This window comes from Epinephelus fuscoguttatus, linkage group LG3, assembly GCF_011397635.1.
Source record: "Epinephelus fuscoguttatus linkage group LG3, E.fuscoguttatus.final_Chr_v1".
In the NCBI taxonomy this organism is placed as follows: Eukaryota; Metazoa; Chordata; class Actinopteri; order Perciformes; family Serranidae; genus Epinephelus; species Epinephelus fuscoguttatus.
In genome coordinates this window covers 28,748,735-28,768,879 of record NC_064754.1, presented here as the reverse complement: position 1 = coordinate 28,768,879, position 20,145 = coordinate 28,748,735, and the positions used below count along the sequence as shown (strand labels likewise).

The 20,145-nt window shown below is 40.4% G+C and overlaps 1 protein-coding gene across 2 annotated transcripts; it reads right to left on the bottom strand.

Annotated features, from left to right (window-relative positions):
- Positions 1-1,638: 1,638 nt before the first annotated feature.
- On the bottom strand, positions 1,639-20,012 carry LOC125886048 (zinc finger protein 879-like). 2 transcript variants are annotated; one of them, XM_049571974.1, is made up of 12 exons: positions 19,813-20,012; positions 16,726-16,900; positions 16,150-16,616; positions 13,462-13,669; positions 12,999-13,051; positions 11,367-11,532; positions 11,187-11,279; positions 10,994-11,068; positions 10,811-10,897; positions 7,968-8,045; positions 6,264-6,506; positions 1,639-2,796 (listed from the first exon to the last, which is right to left on the bottom strand). In XM_049571974.1, the coding sequence occupies exons 1-12, from the start codon at positions 19,819-19,821 to the stop codon at positions 2,012-2,014; spliced, it is 2,439 nt and encodes an 812-aa protein (XP_049427931.1). In that variant the 5' UTR covers positions 19,822-20,012; the 3' UTR covers positions 1,639-2,011. The 2 variants fall into 2 exon arrangements, with proteins under 2 accessions (XP_049427931.1, XP_049427932.1); XM_049571975.1 differs by lacking the exon at positions 19,813-20,012 and having other exon boundaries at positions 16,739-16,865.
- Positions 20,013-20,145: the final 133 nt, after the last annotated feature.

Here is a 20,145-nt window from a genome sequence, read left to right as displayed (position 1 = left end):
TCAGATATCTGACCAGTGCTCAGAAGAGGAGATCTTGGCCTGGATATCTGTCTGCTTGAACAGATTTCCTAAAATATTGGCTGCTGCACTCAGAGGATTGTCATCGGGCCAACAAACAATGGATTTCGAGTCTGCCGTGATATTGACTTGTCAATTACAAGGTAGAAACACCCTAAATCAGTGGTCAGCAACCTTTATGTTTGAAGAGCCATTATTGGCCAAAAAAAGAAAGAAAAAAAATCTGTCTGGAGCCACATATTTGAAGAACGGTAACAGCCTATTAAGTCTAAATAAGCCCATTAACATTACGAATAGGTCTAAATGAGCATTCATCAATATGATTTAAGGTACAACCCAGGAAAAGAGAGTTACAGAATGGGTCAACATTAAAGGTGTTTATTGGTCTGCAGTGTTTTTAGTCTTGCTTGTGGTGTGAAGTTCAATCAACAACCATCAGAGGAATATGCCTGCTGACTTTGGTGATCCTCTGACTTTTCCTCCAGTGCTACCACGAAGTTAATATCTGTGGTCTTGAGTGAAATATCTTGACAAGGGTTGGATGCATTGCTATGGCATTTGGTGCAGGTATTCATGCCCCACTCAAGATGAATTGTAATCACTTGGGTGATTGGGTGGCATTATCCTCAGGTCAATTACTTTAATTTGGGGCTACTGGCTACTCTGCAGTGGGCTATTTATAATTATTTTGTACTTAAACTTTGCATCATTGGTGGTGAAAGCAAATTAATCTGTCCACACAACATTAAATCCGTTATTTTCCTCCAAGATTTTTCCTTTTTTTGGATTTGGAATCCACAGTTAGCCATGCTAAGGAGACTTCAGGCCACCGCTACTGAAGTTTAGTAAAATTTAGAGGAAAAGGCACCAGGTCATAGACGTATGATGCACATTTTAGTTGATAAAACCTTAAAACATTTTTTGACTCAATGAATAGGCTACAAATTTTTACAATAGTAGAATGAAATAATCGCTCTAGGCCTACAAAAATGACAAATGAAAAAATCTGGATGTTAAAAAAATAACCATTATTAATTACCAAGGTAACTTTCTGTCAAAGCCACAGGGAGCCTCAGGTTGTCTGATCCTGCCCCTAAGCATACCCTGCTTTACCGTCTATTTAACTTTAACTGGGACCATAATTTACAATATTAACATCATGCTATATTGGGAAAGACTTGAAACCAGCGATAGAGACCATAATCAGATTAGGAAAATGTTTACTTAGGTAATAAATTGAAAGAGCAGTAGGGCCAATTTCCAATAGACTTGTGTAATCTGAATCCTTTCTGCTTCCAGTGGAGTCGCCCCCTGCTGGCCTGTAGAAAGAATGCAGGATTTAGGCACTTCAACACCAACTTCACTGACTTGATTATGCTGCAGGAGTTGTTGAAGTTGACCGCAGCAACTTTCAACAGTCCATCTTTCAAGACTACAGGGGATGAGGATTTAGGAGAGACTATCGTTTTAGGGACAAGTAACTCAGGCACTGATCTCTGATTGATCTCTGAGTTTTAATAGTATGTTGTACTATAATAATACTAGGTGTCAAAGTTGGGTCACTAAGATGATCAGGGAGAGCTGGTCTTACTACAAATGTAGAAAAGAAAACAAGACACATTTCTGAAAAATTTCTGTATTCCATCAACATGGATTTTTAAAATAACAAGGATATTGTGCATATTTTTTTAACATTAAGTATTAGTATTTGGCATGCAGGATACAAAGGCACTCAAATTGTACAGATGGGCTACTAGAGAGGAGTAAACAGAGAAACATGGGTACAAAACATGATTACGAGAAAGACAACACAGTAAGCTTCCACATTATTCTTGGCAACCCACGCTGACTCTGTAGCGTATATTTTCAGACACAGTAATCGTCTCTGCTGTAGGTGGGAGGAATGAAAGGAAGAAGAACAGGAAAGAAGCGCAATTTACTGTAATATCTTCAAACACGGTTAACAACAAAAAATGCATCAATAGATCAACTGTTAGATGTCCAGCCTGGCCTGTTGCTTCGGTCTACCGAGCTGTCTGGTTGGCCCGATGCGTCTTCCAGCATGTGTGCGCTGATGCTGCCGCAGACCCTGGCGGTAAATGAAGCTCTTCCCACACTCTCCACACTCATAGGGTCTCTCTCCTGTGTGAAGCCTGTGGTGCACCTTCAGTTCCTCAGCTCTGGAGTAGCCTTTCCCACAGACACTACAAATGAAAGGTCTGTCTTTGATGTGGGTCTGGTAATGTGCTGTTAGGTACGAGTTTATCCGAAACGTCTTCCCACAGATGGTGCATGCGAAGGGCCTCTCCCCGGAGTGCTGCATCTCATGCAGCTTGAGTGAGGAAGCCGTGTGGAAGCCTCTGCCGCACTGGGAGCAGAGGAATGGTTTCTCCCCAGTGTGGATGCGCTGGTGAACTTGGATGTAGCTCTCGTTGATGAACTTCTTGCCACAGTCGGGACAGGAGTAGGGCTTCTCCTTGATGTGGGTTTTCATATGTTCTTCCAGCTTTTCTTTCTCGTTGAACTGAATGCCACAGCGGCGGCAGAAGAGAAGCTGCGATGCGCTGTGCTCGACTGCGTCTGGTTCACCAGCTGTTTCTGTGTGTGTCGTGATATGATGTGCTTGTAAAGCTGAGTGACTCTCACATTCTTTTCCACATTCCAGGCAACGGAGGGATGATCTGATCCTGGACTCCCCCGGCAGAGACTTCAAGTATTCGGAGAGTTCTGATGCTATGGGGTTCACCTCATCGTCAAAATCCACAGCACCCTTACGACCTTCACAAAATGACAAATACATGTTTTACTCTTCAAGTATAACAATCTTTGCACTGTTAAGGACTTAGTCTTACTTCACTTCTGGCTTACAATGAGCCAGGTAGACATTACTGTACTAAAATCAATTCTGCATTTCCCAGATTTTTCTCCCAAAAGTTTCCAGTCTTGGGCCTATTCTTAAAATATAATATACATTGCTCTGCCTTCCTTTTCAATCATCCTGAGGGCCCGAGCACACCAAATGGACGGTAAACTGTTGGTCAATATCGAGCTGTTGGCGAGCGCCTGTCGCCCTAGTTTAAGTCACGTGTTACGTGCTGTAGGCAATCTGATTGGCAATTCAACTCAGTGCATGTGAAGAGAAATGGAAGTGAGGAAAGCAAACAAACAGCTAAGTGATAAGATTGTTTTTTTAGCTAATGAACTCTTTAGGAGAAATTGTGTTATTATTTGCTCGCACTCGGGAACTATCCTTTGTTCTTTAAACATCCGACTGTGTTAATGTGCTATTTGGCTAACTAGCGTCTTCAGTGCATCCTGTCGGTCTTCCTTTTTCCCGTATTTAATGACGAATACAGACTACCGCCACCTGCTGGTATGGAGAGTTGCTTCCTCTCATGCAGGCACAGTATATATGTGCTAGTTGGCCACTGGCTGTGGTCTTTGTGGTGTGTTCATGTGCAACTTTTTGGCCATGACACAGGTGACGCAACAGTCAATGCCTTTGCACACTGAGTCGAGTTTTTCATCCGAAATTGTCACACGTCTAAAAATAAATACAACCTCACGCTGTGTCAATCACGTTTCCACAGAGTCCGAAACTTTCGGCCATCATAAAAAGTTTTGGAACAGGTTCAATTTCCTGGGTTTTTGCATCATCAGAAGCCTTCGGAGATGTTTGACCAAGAATCGGTGAAGAAAATGTGGCGGCATTGTGCACATTTGCGACAAGACAGAGGAACGGGGTGCACAGTATCCTTTCATAACTCAAATAGCTCACGTTTAACAGGTCAGACAGTAACATTCAGGTGGATGATAATGATAATCTGGCGGACAGAAAGGAGGGACACCTCCGCCCTTTCTTGCAGCTGTGGTGCCAAATAAAAGACAGGGAGGCAGTGATGACAGCCAGATAGGTAACTCCAGCAGAGAGAGGCATGGAGGAAATGTGTACTTTTCATTTTGTCATGTTTTGCAAATTTTCGCATCGAATACAACAATTAAAAGAATCGGAATCAGTGTGCACGGTTTCTGTGTGTAACGATTTTTTTCAGATGACGGTTTACAAAAAACACATCCAAAAATGGAGTCAGTGTGCAAAGGCATTCAGCCTTCGTCTCAACCACTTTTTTGATGTAGGTTTGGTGTGTCTTAACATTAACAGTTACAGTGCCCTCCAAAAGTATTGGAGGCCAGTGAGGCCAATTCCTTTATTTTTGTTGTAGACTGAAAATATTTGGGTTTGACATCAAAAGATGAATATGGGACAAGAGATCAACATTTCAGCTTTTATTTCCAGGTATTTACATCTGGATCTGATACACAACTTAGAAGATAGCACCTTTTGTTTGAACCCACCCATTTTTCATGAGGGCAAAAGTATTGGAACATGTCACTGACAGGTGTGTTTTGTTGCCCAGGTGTCTCCCAGTTACACTGATTATTCAAACAATAAATAGCACTGAATGTCTGAGCTCAGTTTCAGATTGGGTACGATAGATTTTGCCTGTGCAGACTGCATTTAGAGGTGGAACCAACATGAAAGCCAGAGAGCTGTCTATGGGTGAAAAAGAAGCAATTGTGAATCTGAGAGAAGATGGACAATCAATCAGAGCCATTGCACAAACATTGGCCATAGCCAGTACAACCATTTGGAATGTCCTGAAGAAGAAAGAAACCACTAGTGTACTAAGCAACAGACGTCGAACAGGTAGACCAAGGAAAACATCAGCAGTTGATGACAGAAACATTGTGAGAGCTGTAAAGAAAGACCCTAAAACAACTGTTAGTGACATCAGCAACAACCTCCAGAGGGCAGGAGTGAAGGTATCACAATCTACTGTTCGCACAAGACTTCATGAACAAAAGTACAGAAGCTACACCAGAAGATGCAAACCACTCATTAGCAAGAAGAATAGGAAGGCCAGGCTGGAATTTGGCAAAAGGTACAGAGATGAGCCTCAAAAATTCTGGGAAAAAGTTTTATGGACTGATGAGACAAAGATTAACTTTTTCCAAAGTGACGGAAAGGTGAAAGTTTGGAGAAAGAAAGGATCTGCTCATGATCCCAAACATACAAGCTCATCTGTGAAACACGGTGGAGGTAATGTCATGGCTTGGGCTTGCATGGCTTCTTCTGGGACAGGCTCTTTCATCTTCATTGATGATGTAACACATGATGGCAGCAGCAAAATGAACTCAGAAGTCTACAGAAACATTTTGTCTGCTAATTTAAAGAAAGATGCAACCAAACTGATTGGGAGATCCTTCATCATGCAGCAAGATAACGACCCAAAACACACTGCCAAAACAACAAAGGAGTTCATCAGGGGCAAGAAGTGGAAGGTTTTAGACTGGCCAAGTCAGTCTCCAGACTTAAACCCAATAGAGCATGCATTTTACCTGCTGAAGAGGAGACTGAAGGGAGTAACCCCCCAAAACAAACAACAACTGAAAGAGGCTGTGGTGAAAGCCTGGAAAAGCATCACAAAAGAAGAATGCAAAAGTTTGGTGATGTCAATGGGTCACAGGCTTGATGCAGTTATTGAAAGCAAAGGATTTGCAACTAAATATTAAGTCTCATTAAATTTAATCTATTTTAAGTTTATATGTTCCAATACTTTTGCTCACCTAAAAATTTTGTGTTCCATTACAAATAATGCTATCTTCTAAGTTGTGTATCAGATGCAGATGTAAATACCTGGAAATAAAAGCTGAAATGTTGATCTCTTGTCTCATATTCATCTTTTGATGTCAAACCCAAATGTTTTCAGTCTACAACAAAAGTAAACGAATTGGACTCACTGTTCCAATACTTTTGGAGGGCACTGTAAGTTTGGAGACAAGACGAGATTGAAAAACTTCGTAGACTGCCAGGCTGGTTATCCTGTGTTGCTCTGTGTACAATGATGCAGCAGGAAAAATGTCAATATTCAGCTGACAACATGAGGTTTGATTTAGGGCCTCAGAGACTGATGAATCATTGATGTTCATGGGATGTTTATTGTAAATACTGACTCAAAGTTTTGGATAAAGGCACTCCTGGATACAAAATAATACAGGCCATCCATACAAAATACCAAACAGAAGATAACTTGTTTGCTATTTGGAACAGAATCTTCAGTAATGTTAAATAAAAAAAATCTGAATTTGTTGTGTAAATTTACATTACATATATAAACTGACAACAATGGCAAATATTCTTAGAGATAACTGTAATGATTCAGTTGTGATGTTACAGCTCTCACCTAAGTGGACTTTGTAGTGCGTTTTGAGATTCCCCTTTTGGTTGAAACCTCGACCACAGATGGAGCAGCAGTAGGGTTTCTCTCCTGTGTGGATCAGCTCGTGCCTCTCAAGTTTGTAGGCGTGAGGGAACTCTTTGCCACACACTGAGCAGTGGTACTCCATCTTCTCTTTGGGCTTCTTCAGGAGCTCAGGAGGTATTTCTATTGGAACACGAATCATCTTTCTGCCAGGGCGCTTCTTCCCTGTGTGGGAAAGCAAAGCTATTTAATGCTTAGAAAATGAGTTTGGAGATTTATCCCAACCCATTACAGACCAACCACATTCTTCTGTTATTAGTCCTAATTTGTTTGTTACAAAAACCTTGTTCTGTTCTGTTCTGTTCGGCGCTCAACACTTAATGAAACTGACTCGTAATCCAATCAAAAACTTAGACGCACTCCCTCACATTGAACAAGATGCAGATCGGTCTGTTTAATGAGGTGTGGCCCCGTACATTCCTATTAAAGTTGCCCAGTGGTGCGTGAAGCCTAAAAATTTGACTTCTGTGTGTAAAATTCCGTTGATCTTCCACTTTGTTTCTGCACTGCTGGGGCCATAGAGCAAGATCACTGGAGAATTATGGCAGCTGAGCAGCTAACTTCTGGTTTAGTCCCACCCTAACTTGAATGAAGATAAAATGCAGCTCTTCTAGACTTTCAAAATGTTATCGGACCAGATGGATCAAATCCTGATAGTGAATCAAGTCATTTTCCAGGGGTTGTGATGCCAAAAAATGTATCCACAGATTTATAGATGTCGCTTTCAACTCTTTTGACCCTAATGGCATCACGTGATGGTCATGAAGTTGTAATACCACGGTTTGGCCACTATGTCAAACTGGCTTCAAAAGCCCTGGTTGGTCTGTTCATGGTAACACCAACACTACACACACTAACCCTGTCACATATAGGAAAGGAAGGAAATGGCAGCAGCGGTTTAGATGTGGACATGTTGATGTCACCACCTGCAGGCAGTGTGTGTTACACCTGCGGTTTATTTATTTTCACAGCTGCTTTTTTCTTTCTGTATATGTGAGTTTTTAGTTCAAACTGAGAAGATTGTATGACTATCCAAGGGATAAATATTTTTTTTTAATTTAATTTTAAAAACAACTTTAAATATTTCCCTGTTATTTTAAACAACGTCTATGACATCTTTCAATCACTTTTCTCACCCATAGATGGTGAACATGAGCATATCTGCATGACTTAACTGCTGCTGCTATTAAGCCAAGCAGGTTGGACTGGAACTGCAGCTGCTCTGCATTTGGATGCTCATCATCAACACTGCTTGTACTTGTTCTGTAATTTGTCTTCTCTGTGTTAACAAGTATATGGGATAACATTAGAAAAAGTCCAACATCTGTCCTTATCTGCAGGTGAACATTAGAATCATAGCTCCTGTCAACAATGTATGTACTGCTCTAAATCACTGCATCACATTTATTTAACTGCAGGAAGCCACAGCACAGGAGGTCCTGTGAAGCTGTATTTTTACATCACCAGTTAACTTTGAAACATGGCCTAAGACATCTTATGATAATTCAAACACAGCCACCCTTTCCTTACTCTGATAATCCAATGATCATGGCTAAGAATTTTGCCGAGCAATAGCTGCAGCCACACTGGTTATGCGCTCCTGTGGACCATTTTATTTGCTCTTACCAGCAGAAACACCTGTGTTGTCTCCTCCTCCTTCAGCAGATTGTTTGGTATCTTTCCTTCTTCTGTAAGGTCGCTTTGCTGATAAAAGAAAAAATCAATATCTTGCTTTAGTCTAAAACATAAAAGTGATATTATATAAATAAGGGCTGGGTATCGAGAACAGGTTCAAAATTGGGATTCAGAATTTTTAATGGTGTATTTTACAGGATTTTTCTAAAACAAAAAAAACAATATATAGACTCATACAGATGTAATTCCCTCTAAATCATCATTTGCAACCTGCTAGAAGGTTTTGAAGCTGTATTTTTCTGCAAAGACTGTCTGCTTGGATTATTTTTATTTTCTGTGTTGGAGACGTTTATGGTCATGTGCCCCCACAGCCCTCAGTAGGCTTGGGTAGTATCACAGTATTACGGCATACCAAGGCATTTAAAATCCCGATGGTGTAATTTTCAAAACCGTCAAAAATACAGACGCTCATCTTTTTATTACACCTCACACTGGAAAGGCTGGTGCGAGAGAGACCACAGGGAAAACAGCTTATTTCACATCTAACTCGGTGAATTATGGTTTATTTCAACCAAGCCAGAGTTGGTGATTGTTGAACAATGGACTTACTAACCAACTAACTGAAGGACTAATAAGCCTGGCGTAGTGCAGTGAGAGAGACTTGAATCCAAAGAGTGTACGGTTGTATTTCTCTGTTTAATATTAATATTTTAATATTTATATATACATATACAGTACAGGCCAAAAGTTTGGACACACCTTCTCATTCAATGCGTTTTCTTTATTTTCATGACTATTTACATTGTAGATTCTCACTGAAGGCATCAAAACTATGAATGAACACATGTGGAGTTATGTACTTAACAGAAAAAGGTGAAATAACTGAAAACATGTTTTATATTCTAGTTTCTTCAAAATAGCCACCCTTTGCTCTGATTACTGCTTTGCACACTCTTGGCATTCTCTCCATGAGCTTCAAGAGGTAGTCACCTGAAATGGTTTCCACTTCACAGGTGTGGCTTATCAGGGTTAATTAGTGGAATTTCTTGCTTTATCAATGGGGTTGGGACCATCAGTTGTGTTGTGCAGAAGTCAGGTTAATACACAGCCGACAGCCCTATTGGACAACTGTTAAAATTCATATTATGGCAAGAACCAATCAGCCAACTAAAGAAAAACGAGTGGCCATCATTACTTTAAGAAATGAAGGTCAGTCAGTCCGGAAAATTGCAAAAACTTTAAATGTGTCCCCAAGTGGAGTCGCAAAAACCATCAAGCGCTACAACGAAACTGGCACACATGAGGACCGACCCAGGAAAGGAAGACCAAGAGTCACCTCTGCTTCTGAGGATAAGTTCATCCAGTCACCAGCCTCAGAAATCACAAGTTAACAGCAGCTCAGATCAGAGACCAGATGAATGCCACACAGAGTTCTAGCAGACCCATCTCTAGAACAACTGTTAAGAGGAGACTGCGCGAATCAGGCCTTCATGGTCAAATAGCTGCTAGGAAACCACTGCTAAGGAGAGGCAACAAGCAGAAGAGATTTGTTTGGGCCAAGAAACACAAGGAATGGACATTAGACCAGTGGAAACCTGTGCTTTGGTCTGATGAGTCCAAATTTGAGATCTTTGGTTCCAACCGCCGTGTCTTTGTGAGACGCAGAAAAGGTGAACGGATGGATTCCACATGCCTGGTTCCCACTGTGAAGCATGGAGGAGGAGGTGTGATGGTGTGGGGTGTTTTGCTGGTGACACTGTTGGGGATTTATTCAAAATTGAAGGCACACTGAACCAGCATGGCTACCACAGCATCCTGCAGCGACATGCCATCCCATCCGGTTTGCGTTTAGTTGGACGATCATTTATTTTTCAACAGGACAATGACCCCAAACACACCTCCAGGCTGTGTAAGGGCTATTTGACCAAGAAGGAGAGTGATGGAGTGCTGCGGCAGATGACCTGGCCTCCACAGTCACCGGACCTGAACCCAATGGAGATGGTTTGGGGTGAGCTGGACCGCAGAGTGAAGGCAAAGGGGCCAACAAGTGCTAAACACCTCTGGGAACTCCTTCAAGACTGTTGGAAAACCATTTCAGGTGACTACCTCTTGAAGCTCATGGAGAGAATGCCAAGAGTGTGCAAAGCAGTAATCAGAGCAAAGGGTGGCTATTTTGAAGAAACTAGAATATAAAACATGTTTTCAGTTATTTCACCTTTTTTTGTTAAGTACATAACTCCACATGTGTTCATTCATAGTTTTGATGCCTTCAGTGAGAATCTACAATGTAAATAGTCATGAAAATAAAGAAAACGCATTGAATGAGAAGGTGTGTCCAAACTTTTGGCCTGTACTGTATATATATATATATATATATATAAACTCGATATTAGCATATACATTTCCTCATTTATATGTACGCAAACATTTAGTTTTATAAATGAGGCCCCAGGTGCCAGACTGTAAGCAGCAGGCATCTATGACACAGTGCTGAAAAAATAGGGGGCGAGGGTGAGTAAATGTTGGGTTGGATTTAAGTTTCACCGGCGAGTATGTTTACAACCAGTAACCGATAATCCTGCATGATATACTTTTAAGTACCACTGATTTGTTGGGAAATGTCTTTCTTAATTCTGCTCATCATCCCCCTGAAACATAAGTTTGCATGTGCATTTTGCCTCCAATAAGTCAGATCAGAGCTCGGACTCAGAAGACATATATAGAAGACATATATTTAAAGCTGATCCACTGATGAAGAAACCCCCACAAAAAAAATGCAATTAACGACAATCAATGAACAGCTGCTCGATACCCAGCTGTACTTCTTGTCTTACCAGCAGCACGGCGGACAGTTTTGGAGTTTACTTCTTCTGGTTCCACAATGATAGGGACATTTCTCTTTCTTCGAGTGCGCCTCGATACTATAAGATAAAAAGACTTATCATAAGAAAACAACCACAGGCATCATTTCAGGAGCATAAACACACATTCACCGGTATAAAATCAAGCACACTCACTTCCTGGCTCTTCATCTAGGTCTACATCAGACAACAGCGGCACCTCTGAAGCCTTTCTTCTGCCCCGTCTTTTTACTTTATAACAACGAAAACCAGCAGAAATTATTACCACATGGAAAGACACAATTAAAAACAATCCATCCAACTCTTATTTTGAGTCCCATCCTCCACATTATAATGAAAATCTTCTCACCAGGAGTTGCAGGAACTTCTTTCTCTGATTCCGAGACGTCCACTGACACCACTGTTATTTCTGGAGCCTTCTTCTTTCTCCTGTGTCTCTTTCCTGGTAACATTGTGGGGAAAATGTTAACTGAGTCCTAACTATTACTTTCAACTTTCACTTTTCAGCTTTTGTTTGAGTTGTGTTTACCACGGTGTACGGGCGGGACAGCTGCCGTCTTTACTGCTCTCTCCTTTTCCTCGCCTTCTTCCCTTTCTTCATCTTCCCCAACAGACACAACTTCCATGATGAGCGTTGGACTACTGCTGTCTCTCTGGTTTGGGCCTTGCAGCTGAGACTCTGACAGGACGACACCCTGTGTTCACAATCATTAAACACCATCAGAAACATAACACCCAAAGGTGACAGTACTTATTGGATAACTTTGGTGTTTTTCAACCTGGACCCTGTTTTTCGATGTTTCTGTGTCTACGTGACTAATAGGAACAATTTTTGAACTTGGTCCAGTATTGACCGAGAGGGCTGCAGCCAGAACTGGAGAAAAAGGCTGCAAAGTGACTACTCAGGTCATATTCGCACCATCAATGAACATCCACTAGAAGGAGGTTGGCATCAGCAGACCTAAGAGTGCCGGAGGGAGTGTGCCGGTGGAGGAGCTCAGACAGGTGGGGGCGGGGGGCAGGTTGTGGAGAGCTTTGTAAGTGATGATGAGGAGTTTTAAATGAATACACTGGGGGATGGGGAGCCAGTGGAGATCATGAAGGACGGGAGTGATGTGGTCACAGGTGCGGGAGTGTGTGAGAAGATGAGCAGCTGAGTTCTGGATATAGTGTAGTTTCTTATAGTATGCTGTAGTTTCACATCTATCTGGGTGAATTAAGGGTTGTCAGACACAATAAAAATATGAGTTTGGCAGTGGCAAAAACAAGCACTCTTTGTGGATGAACGCTGACAGTGGCTCACGGCTGTAGCCCTCGCTCAATACTGGACCAATTTTAAAAACTGAACCCCATTCTTTACTTAGACTCAAAAAATATAGGGTCCCGAATGAAAGATACCACAGGTCCTTTTTAAGGCTGCAAACAGAGCAAAGATAATGTTTTTAAAGTAGTAGCTATAGGGTTTAATTAAACTATTCTGTGGGGTTGTTTTTCTTATCTGTGTGGGGTGGGAGGCAACACAGGGTGGCACCATGCTGCAAAGCAATCCTGCCTATTTATCTACCCTGCAGTGACAGTGAAGACTTGTTCCTACTGTAACCAAGTTTTGGCTCCCTGTTGTATTTTGATGTTGAACTTTAAAGGTGACTATAACATGAGGCAGAATTTACATTCTTATTAAAATAAGTTGGGATAGTAAAGTCAGCTTCTCAGAACATAGACAGCTATTAAGTGTTACGATATGAACTCTCCTTCATCTCTAAACAAAGCACTAATTTTAGCAGGCACCCTGTGCATTAAAATACAATTAGGGGAGCTGTAGGGACACCTGTGACAATTCATTTAACAAGTGTGTCATAATTATCTTGTACATTTAAAGCTTTTCCAGGATAACTCATTGTTTTCAAGACATTTCGAGCTTTCCGCTTTGCCAAACTGGAAAGGCTGCCTTGCCAAATTCCATTTCTTCAGGTTGTGCAGGGCGCATATTGATTCAAATCTTACTGGAGCAGGAGGCTGTAAATGTGCTGCTGTTGAATTGTACTGCAATGTAATTACATGCTATATAAGCAATCCAAGGTTTCAAGACTTAAAGGGGAAAGCCCTAATTATACCTTTGTATCGCAAAACTGATAAATGATATCATCTTGAAACCAGTTACCTTGCTAGGCTGAGGACTTTCTGTGCAATCAGAGCCTCGGTCAGGACTGTCTCCTGTAAAAATCAAAATAGCTGGCTCAGGTTCAAGAGATACCTGACATGCCAACTGATACTCAACATCTTCAACATTATTTTAAAATGTTAGATTATGCAGTCAGGCCTTTCAAAAACGGCTGAATTCTACATAGAAAATAAAGTCAATGCTAATGTTCTGAATTATGAGCAACCGTTGAACTGTGAATGGTAACAAAATGAAAACAGAAAACAAAGGAACAAAGGCTTGTTTTCATGAATTTAAAAAAAGTCTCATTTTGGAAATACTTGGCTGCCAGTTGCTAGAAAATGTCTTTATTTTTAGCTGCTGTTTAAAATATGCTTTACCAAATAAACTCTAAAACTCACAGGGGAAAGTCGAAGCAAAAACTCATGGCTGTGCTATAAATGTGCTGTTCCGAATCACTTACTGACATTCCATTCAACCACTTCTCCATCAGAGTTGATTAAACCACCAATTTCTTCATCTTGTTCCTCTTCTTCTTCTTCTTCTTCTTCTTCCTCCTCCTCCTCCTCCCCTGCCCGCAGTCTGACAGTCAAATGGAGCGTTTGGTCCTCTAAGTTTGCAGATGCCATCTTGAGTCCACGTGAAATCAGGGGCTTACGTTCAAGAGAATCCTAAATATAGAACACAGTGTGAAAAGTTGTTAATTTTATGCAGGGAAGCAGTGACACCACATTTAGAGACTTCTCTCATTTGGGTGGAATGCATGGTGATAAAACATCTCTACTACTGCTCTGTTTGATACTTAAACTAAAAACAAGCAGTTTTATTACTTTTAAAAAGAGTCATTCGGCCTCATCATGCAAGAACATTTTTGAACTCTTAACCTAAACTACTTCTTTCACTGTACAAGTCAGACTCATCAAACTCTCTTAACTGGACAAATTTAAGTTGTTCGTAGAGGAGGTCCACATTTGTGAGATGCGATCATTAGCATCATCTACATCAGTGGTTCCCAACTGGTCCAGCCACAGGGTCAAGATTTCTCCTTAGTCATTAGTTCAAGGTCCACACAGTTTAATACATTCAATGTCATACTTGCGCTTGTCCGTCACTCCCCACTTAACAGCAGGAAACAGCACCTCAAAATAAATCTCTGTGCTGGAAATTCAAAGTCACTTGTGGTCCATTCAGAATTGAACTGCAACCCACTTCTGGACCTCTGCCCACCAGCTGGGAACCACATCTAAATCATTCATAAAAGGAGACCTGTCCTGCTCAGTTTGTGGACAAGTTTCAGATGGAGCTTCAGGTCCATCTGAAACTTGATGAAAACATTGCACATTTTGCAATTTCAGTAGTGGTTTTAAGGACCACTGTGTTGTTTAGAATATTTATAACATTACAGCTGCAAAAACATGTCATGAGACATAAAGAAGAAACAGAAAATATGAAGTTAGACACTAAAAACATTCTAAGAAAAGCGGTCTGTGACCAATTTGAGAGGCAACTACGGGTGATGTTACACTGTTGGTGCAACAGAGGATGATAATAAACAAAGGCCTGCATAAAGACCCTGAAGCAGCTGTTAGAGCAAAAGAATTTTCCGAGCAAGAACTTGCTGTAGAATTCACAACAGGTTTGGAGAATTTTGTTTGTACCCAAGACTAAATTCTAAGCACGAGAAAATTGGTGAATGCCACAAATTCTCTTACAATCACTCGTACGTGCTAGCCAGGTAAGACCATCCCGATGACTTGAGTTCAACATTCTGGTTTGCTCTCTGTATCAGTCTTGACTCGGGACCACCACAAGCACTTTCCAGAAATTAAAATCCAATTGGGGCCAATCAGGGATCTGCACTGTAGTTGACAATATCAGCAAACCAATCAGGGGCTGCATTGTAGCTGATAACGTAAAATGCAGGCCGCAGCTTGCAGAACAGTTATGGCAGCTAACAAAGCAACAAGTGCTAACTTTAATGTTAGTAGAGTAAACATGGCAATAAGCAAAGTTGTTGCCGAAATAGAGTCGATAACAACAATTAAACAAGAACAAGAGTATGAAATCGCAGAGTTTCTCAGAGGAAAAACTTTTTCGCTGTTCTTCTGACTGGATTTGGCAAATGATTTATCAACTGGCTCAGTTGGTGAAAAAAGATGTTCCCTGGTGTTTTGCTACACTGATTGGCTGAACGGAGTTTCTCTGTCAAGTCATCGAGTCCAGACTGATACAGTGAGCGAAACAGATTGTTGAGCTCACGTCATCACAATGGTCTTACCAGCCTGTAAACATGCCACTTAAAGCTGTATTTGGTAACTTTTATAAAAATAACCTTTTGTCATATTGGCCGAAACTGTTACTATACCCACACAGTAATACATAAAACAGATAATCTATGGAAAAAAAATCATGTTCCCCTGCCTCCTCTTAGTGCTTTCATGGCACTTGCAAAAACCCGCTGCAACATATTGAAGTGTACTGTTTAGCTGTAAAATGTGAAACTTGTGACCCAGCCACCATGTTCAAAACCTCCATCTTTTTTTATTCATTCATTATCCTGAAATCATTATCTGTTTAAAACAGTCTTGCGAAAATCCAGCACTGCCTACTGGCCGGAGCAAACTTTCTCATATTACAGCTAAACAGTACACTAAAGGGTGTTTCTGAAAACATTTTAAGCATGAAATAGGCAATGCAGTAACAGTATCTGGATTTATATTTGATCAGTGCTGCCTAGATTGACAGTTTGTCCGCAGTTCACAAGCAGTAATCGACATGATTGACAGCTGTGTTAGAGACTTCTTGGCTCTGATTGGTGGTTTTCAAACAGCCGCGGAAATACTGTGTTGACAATGCATAATTATTTTTTAGAAAAGTTATTAGCTGTATCTTAAAGACAGAATCTGATCAAATGAGTGATTACTGTATGAGGCCAATAGTTTAGTTATTATCTAAATGCAACTACAGTAGGAAATGAATGAATAAAATAAGCAAGAAACTTAAAAATATTACATTATTTAGTCCTTGGGCTGATGCTGACCTTATGAAACCACTACTACATATCTACTAGAGAGATTTTTTTCTTGTCTTTTCACTAATATTTGCATGATGTTATATAATGAATTTCTATTTAAAAAAAAAAATTACGTACTGTTTGGCAAGGTGCTAATCTTTTGGTCTCTTCTGCTTCTGTTGATGTGCTTTCTTTGATGTCAGGGCTCTGGTCTGGAGTGTAACTCTCATCCCCTGCAAGTGTTCTCTGTTGGGATTTCATGTTCCTTTTGTGAGTGGGGCTCGACTCGCGTAATGGGCAGGAGAAGGGTTTCTCTCCCGTGTTATTGCACTGATGCACAGTCACATTTCCTGGCACTTTTCCTCGTAGACAGGAAATCTTAGGTTTCTCATCAGAGTCCATGAGCATGTGTCTCTGCCGCTCCTCTCTGGCAGAGGAGCTCTGCCCATAGAGAGCGGGGCCACCAGGCTCCTCGGAGCATTTCTCCACCGAATACACTCCCTGCTGTCTCTTTACTCCGAATGATATGGAGCTCTCCTTCCCACATGCTTTGAGGTTGTGCACTGAAATATCCTCTTTTTCTCCTTCTAAGCTGAAGCTCTCATCTGTGTTTAACATTAAAAGGCAAAACAAAAATTTGAAAAATCACAATCAAGTAATTTTTATGTGTGTCATCTAGTAAGGTGATGCTAAGACATAAGATTTTCCACTCACAATTTTCACTCACAGTCCAGCCTTCCTCTTCCTCTTTGATGATTACTCGAATCTCTGGTGTCTCACAGTTATAGTCAGGGCTGGCAGGTGCTTTTTTCGAATCATGACTTGGCGAATTCTGGTCATCATAGTTTTCATTTAGACTCAGTGACAACGGATCTTGGAGTTCAGGATCCTATTAAGAAATAAAGGCAAAGACATTTATGCTCGGTTCTCAAAGCCTGCAAGGCATACAGTAACAAACCTCAGAGACCTTGAAGATGTGTGGCCACCATGAGTTTATGGCAGCCACAATTTAAGGAAAAATTCTGTATATGCAAAGAAAGAATAATGATCAGGAGGAGGCTGCCATTTATAGCCTAATATGTTGACTTAAGCTTGATAAAATGTCAGGTTAGACAGGTTGTAATGGGTACGTTCATGGCTCTTTCCAAGAATGTAACCTGCATTGCCAGTCCTGCAGTCTCACATTAAATCTCTAATTTAATAATGTCTAATGCAAACCTGGTAGACAGGTGCGTAAGGGACTGAAATAATGCAAAAGAAGGTAGTGAAGTTCTGCTAACTGTCACCACTGCGTTGATTTTAAAAGCAATTTTCAGTCATAGACCTTTGTGAGACATTAACTTTAAAGAGAAACAAAGAAAAAGATTTTTTTTTCTGTTTTTAACATGATTGTTTTTCAGTATTTTTTCATATTGCGATACTTTTCTAGGTACTGATAGATACCAAATTATTCAAGTTTTACAATAAACCTTACTTGTAATAACAACAAATCTCTTTATCTTGTAATATCACACAACCTTCTCAATGCTCCACAAACTGGCAGACAAATTTTAATTACCTAGATTTAACTTCTTCCGATACCTCCAGATAAGAGACTATGCACACAAGTTCATCCCATCTAATGAGACTACAACTGCTACAGCTCCCACACTTAGACCTGTCGTCAAGCTCCCACCATATACACCCCACTCGGTATCTATCCTTTAAACAGCTCTGCAGGATGAAAAAGTGAACACTTCTCGTATAAGAGAGAAATGGGAAAAAGATATAAATATCCAGAGTGTAGAGGAACAATGAAATCACAATTTAAAACAGATTAATGAATGTTCTATTAATGTCAGACAAGTGCATTTAAAACAGTACATAGGTTGCATATTTCCAAATCTAAAATAAATAAATGGTTCCCCTCTGTTTCTTCTCTGTGCAACAAGTGTCAGTCTAACAAAGCCACTCTAATACACTGTTACATAATGTGTCCTAAGATTCAGAGGTACTGGTGCAACATTTTCCACACAACTTCAGACATTCTTGAACCAAGAATTGAGCCTAAACCACAGGGACATTTAACAACCTCACATCAGCTCAAAGATGACTTATCAACTATTTCCTTATGTCAGCTAAGAAATGCAGCGGAAGGGTAAAAAATATCTCTATTGTGAATATGTGGCTTGATGATGTCATTACTCCAGGGGTGGAGGGGATCAGATATATTAGAAATGAGCAGGTGAATTTATTTGACACCATCTGGCAACCTTTTATTCAATATGTGAAATGTCATTTGCAGATTCTTATTGCCAATTTAAAGTAGGATCCTTCAATTTTGATTTGGGTGTTGATTTTTATTTTTATATATTCTGAAAGAGAACAGTGTCTCTATCAGTTTTGTAAATGAACTAATTATCTCTATATTGCATTTGTATATTTACCAATAATTTCTTTATTTGTATATATTTACCTATGATCTGTGCAAACTGACACCACCCTCAATAAAATGCTTGAACAGATGCGTCATGAAATTAACATATCTCATTAAAACCAACTTTCCTTGCAATGAGTGCAATGTGCTTGATATTTTGTTATATTAGTAAACAAAACCTTAATTTTTAACACTTTTTTCCTACATTTTTATAGATTAAGAAATTAATCAATCAAACAAGAAATTAGGAGATTAATCAATAATGGGTAGCTGGTTGCATCCCTATTTGAGAACTACTTCTTCCAGAACTCACAATCACAAACTTTGAAAATAAGTCATTATTAGCTTTCCTTGTTAATATTAATGTTGTATATCGCACCATTTACTAATGCAGTCACCTTATATCCCTGTATTACTACACACCAGTGTAACATCTCCACCTGAGTAATGTATGTAGATGTACAGTATAATCCATAAACAGCTGTTTCTATTTACATTTATGCAAACTCAATCCTGCACACTACATTACCTACTTGCACGAATATAGACTTTAGAGAGTTTATTACAGTGGCACTATCTTTGCACAGAGTATATTTAATACATATTAGAGTTAGAGGTCAAGATCATCTTATATTGTCATTCTTTTTATCATTCATGTGCATTATTCAAGGTTTACATTTCTTAGACTGTCATTTTCTTACCTACTAAGAGTGTCATCTATCTATCTATCTATCTATCTATGCACCCATCGGGCAGAAAGTCAACATTTGCTTTGCTTTAATTTAACAAATGTAATATAATTATGCATAATGCCAAAAAAGTACATTTTGGTGCATCCCTTTGATGAGTGGCAGAGGTGAGTGAGATATGGTGACAATGGTGACACCCATCTTTAGGTGTATGAAAGCAATAACGTTACAGTAGGCTGCAGGCTTAAATAAACTTCTGTTTTCTAACCTTAGCTAGCATTATTCTCGGCATCGTGTGCTCTCTCGTATTTTTTTGGCACCAAAAACACAAGACAAGACACCCCGAGGGTCGGTAACAGTGAATAAATCATTTCCCCGGATAATTTTTATATGCTACTGAATGCAACGCTCACTACTTTAATAACAAACGTCACAAGCTATCTAGCTAGCTATCAAGCTATTCTGACAACATTAGAGCTGTGGTTGAGTGCAGGAGAAAAGGGGGGTTAATATTCAACCACTGTCACCCCAGTCGACCTACCGACACTTGTTACTAATCTGCACACCAGGTTAAGGAGCCGCAGCCACTCAGCTAGTTAACTGTAACAGTTTAGCTGCATACAAAACCCCAGCAGACGACAGTTAACGCTAGCGGTACAATAATGGCCCTGGCAGCTGCTCAGCTGTTAACGTTACCTCAAACATATTGTGCTGTGGTCGCCGGGTGTGAAGGTTGTCATATGAAAAGCAGGGTGAAGAGTAAATAAAGCTAAGTTGACGCGTTATTGTGGATGACAGCAGCCCGTCATGAACTAGCCCTGCTGTCTCGGCTAGCTAACTGTGTTTTTTTCTTCCTTGCAGTGGTTACCATCCGTGATGGCAGGTCAGAGCTGGAAGGCGCATACCGCCACCTACCGGACAGTACGTGTAAATACAGGCTCGTTACAGATGAAGCTGTCCTTGAGTATTTCCATTTTATGCAGCTTTACAGGCCACTTAGACTCAGCTAGGGGAGACCGGGGATGGTTG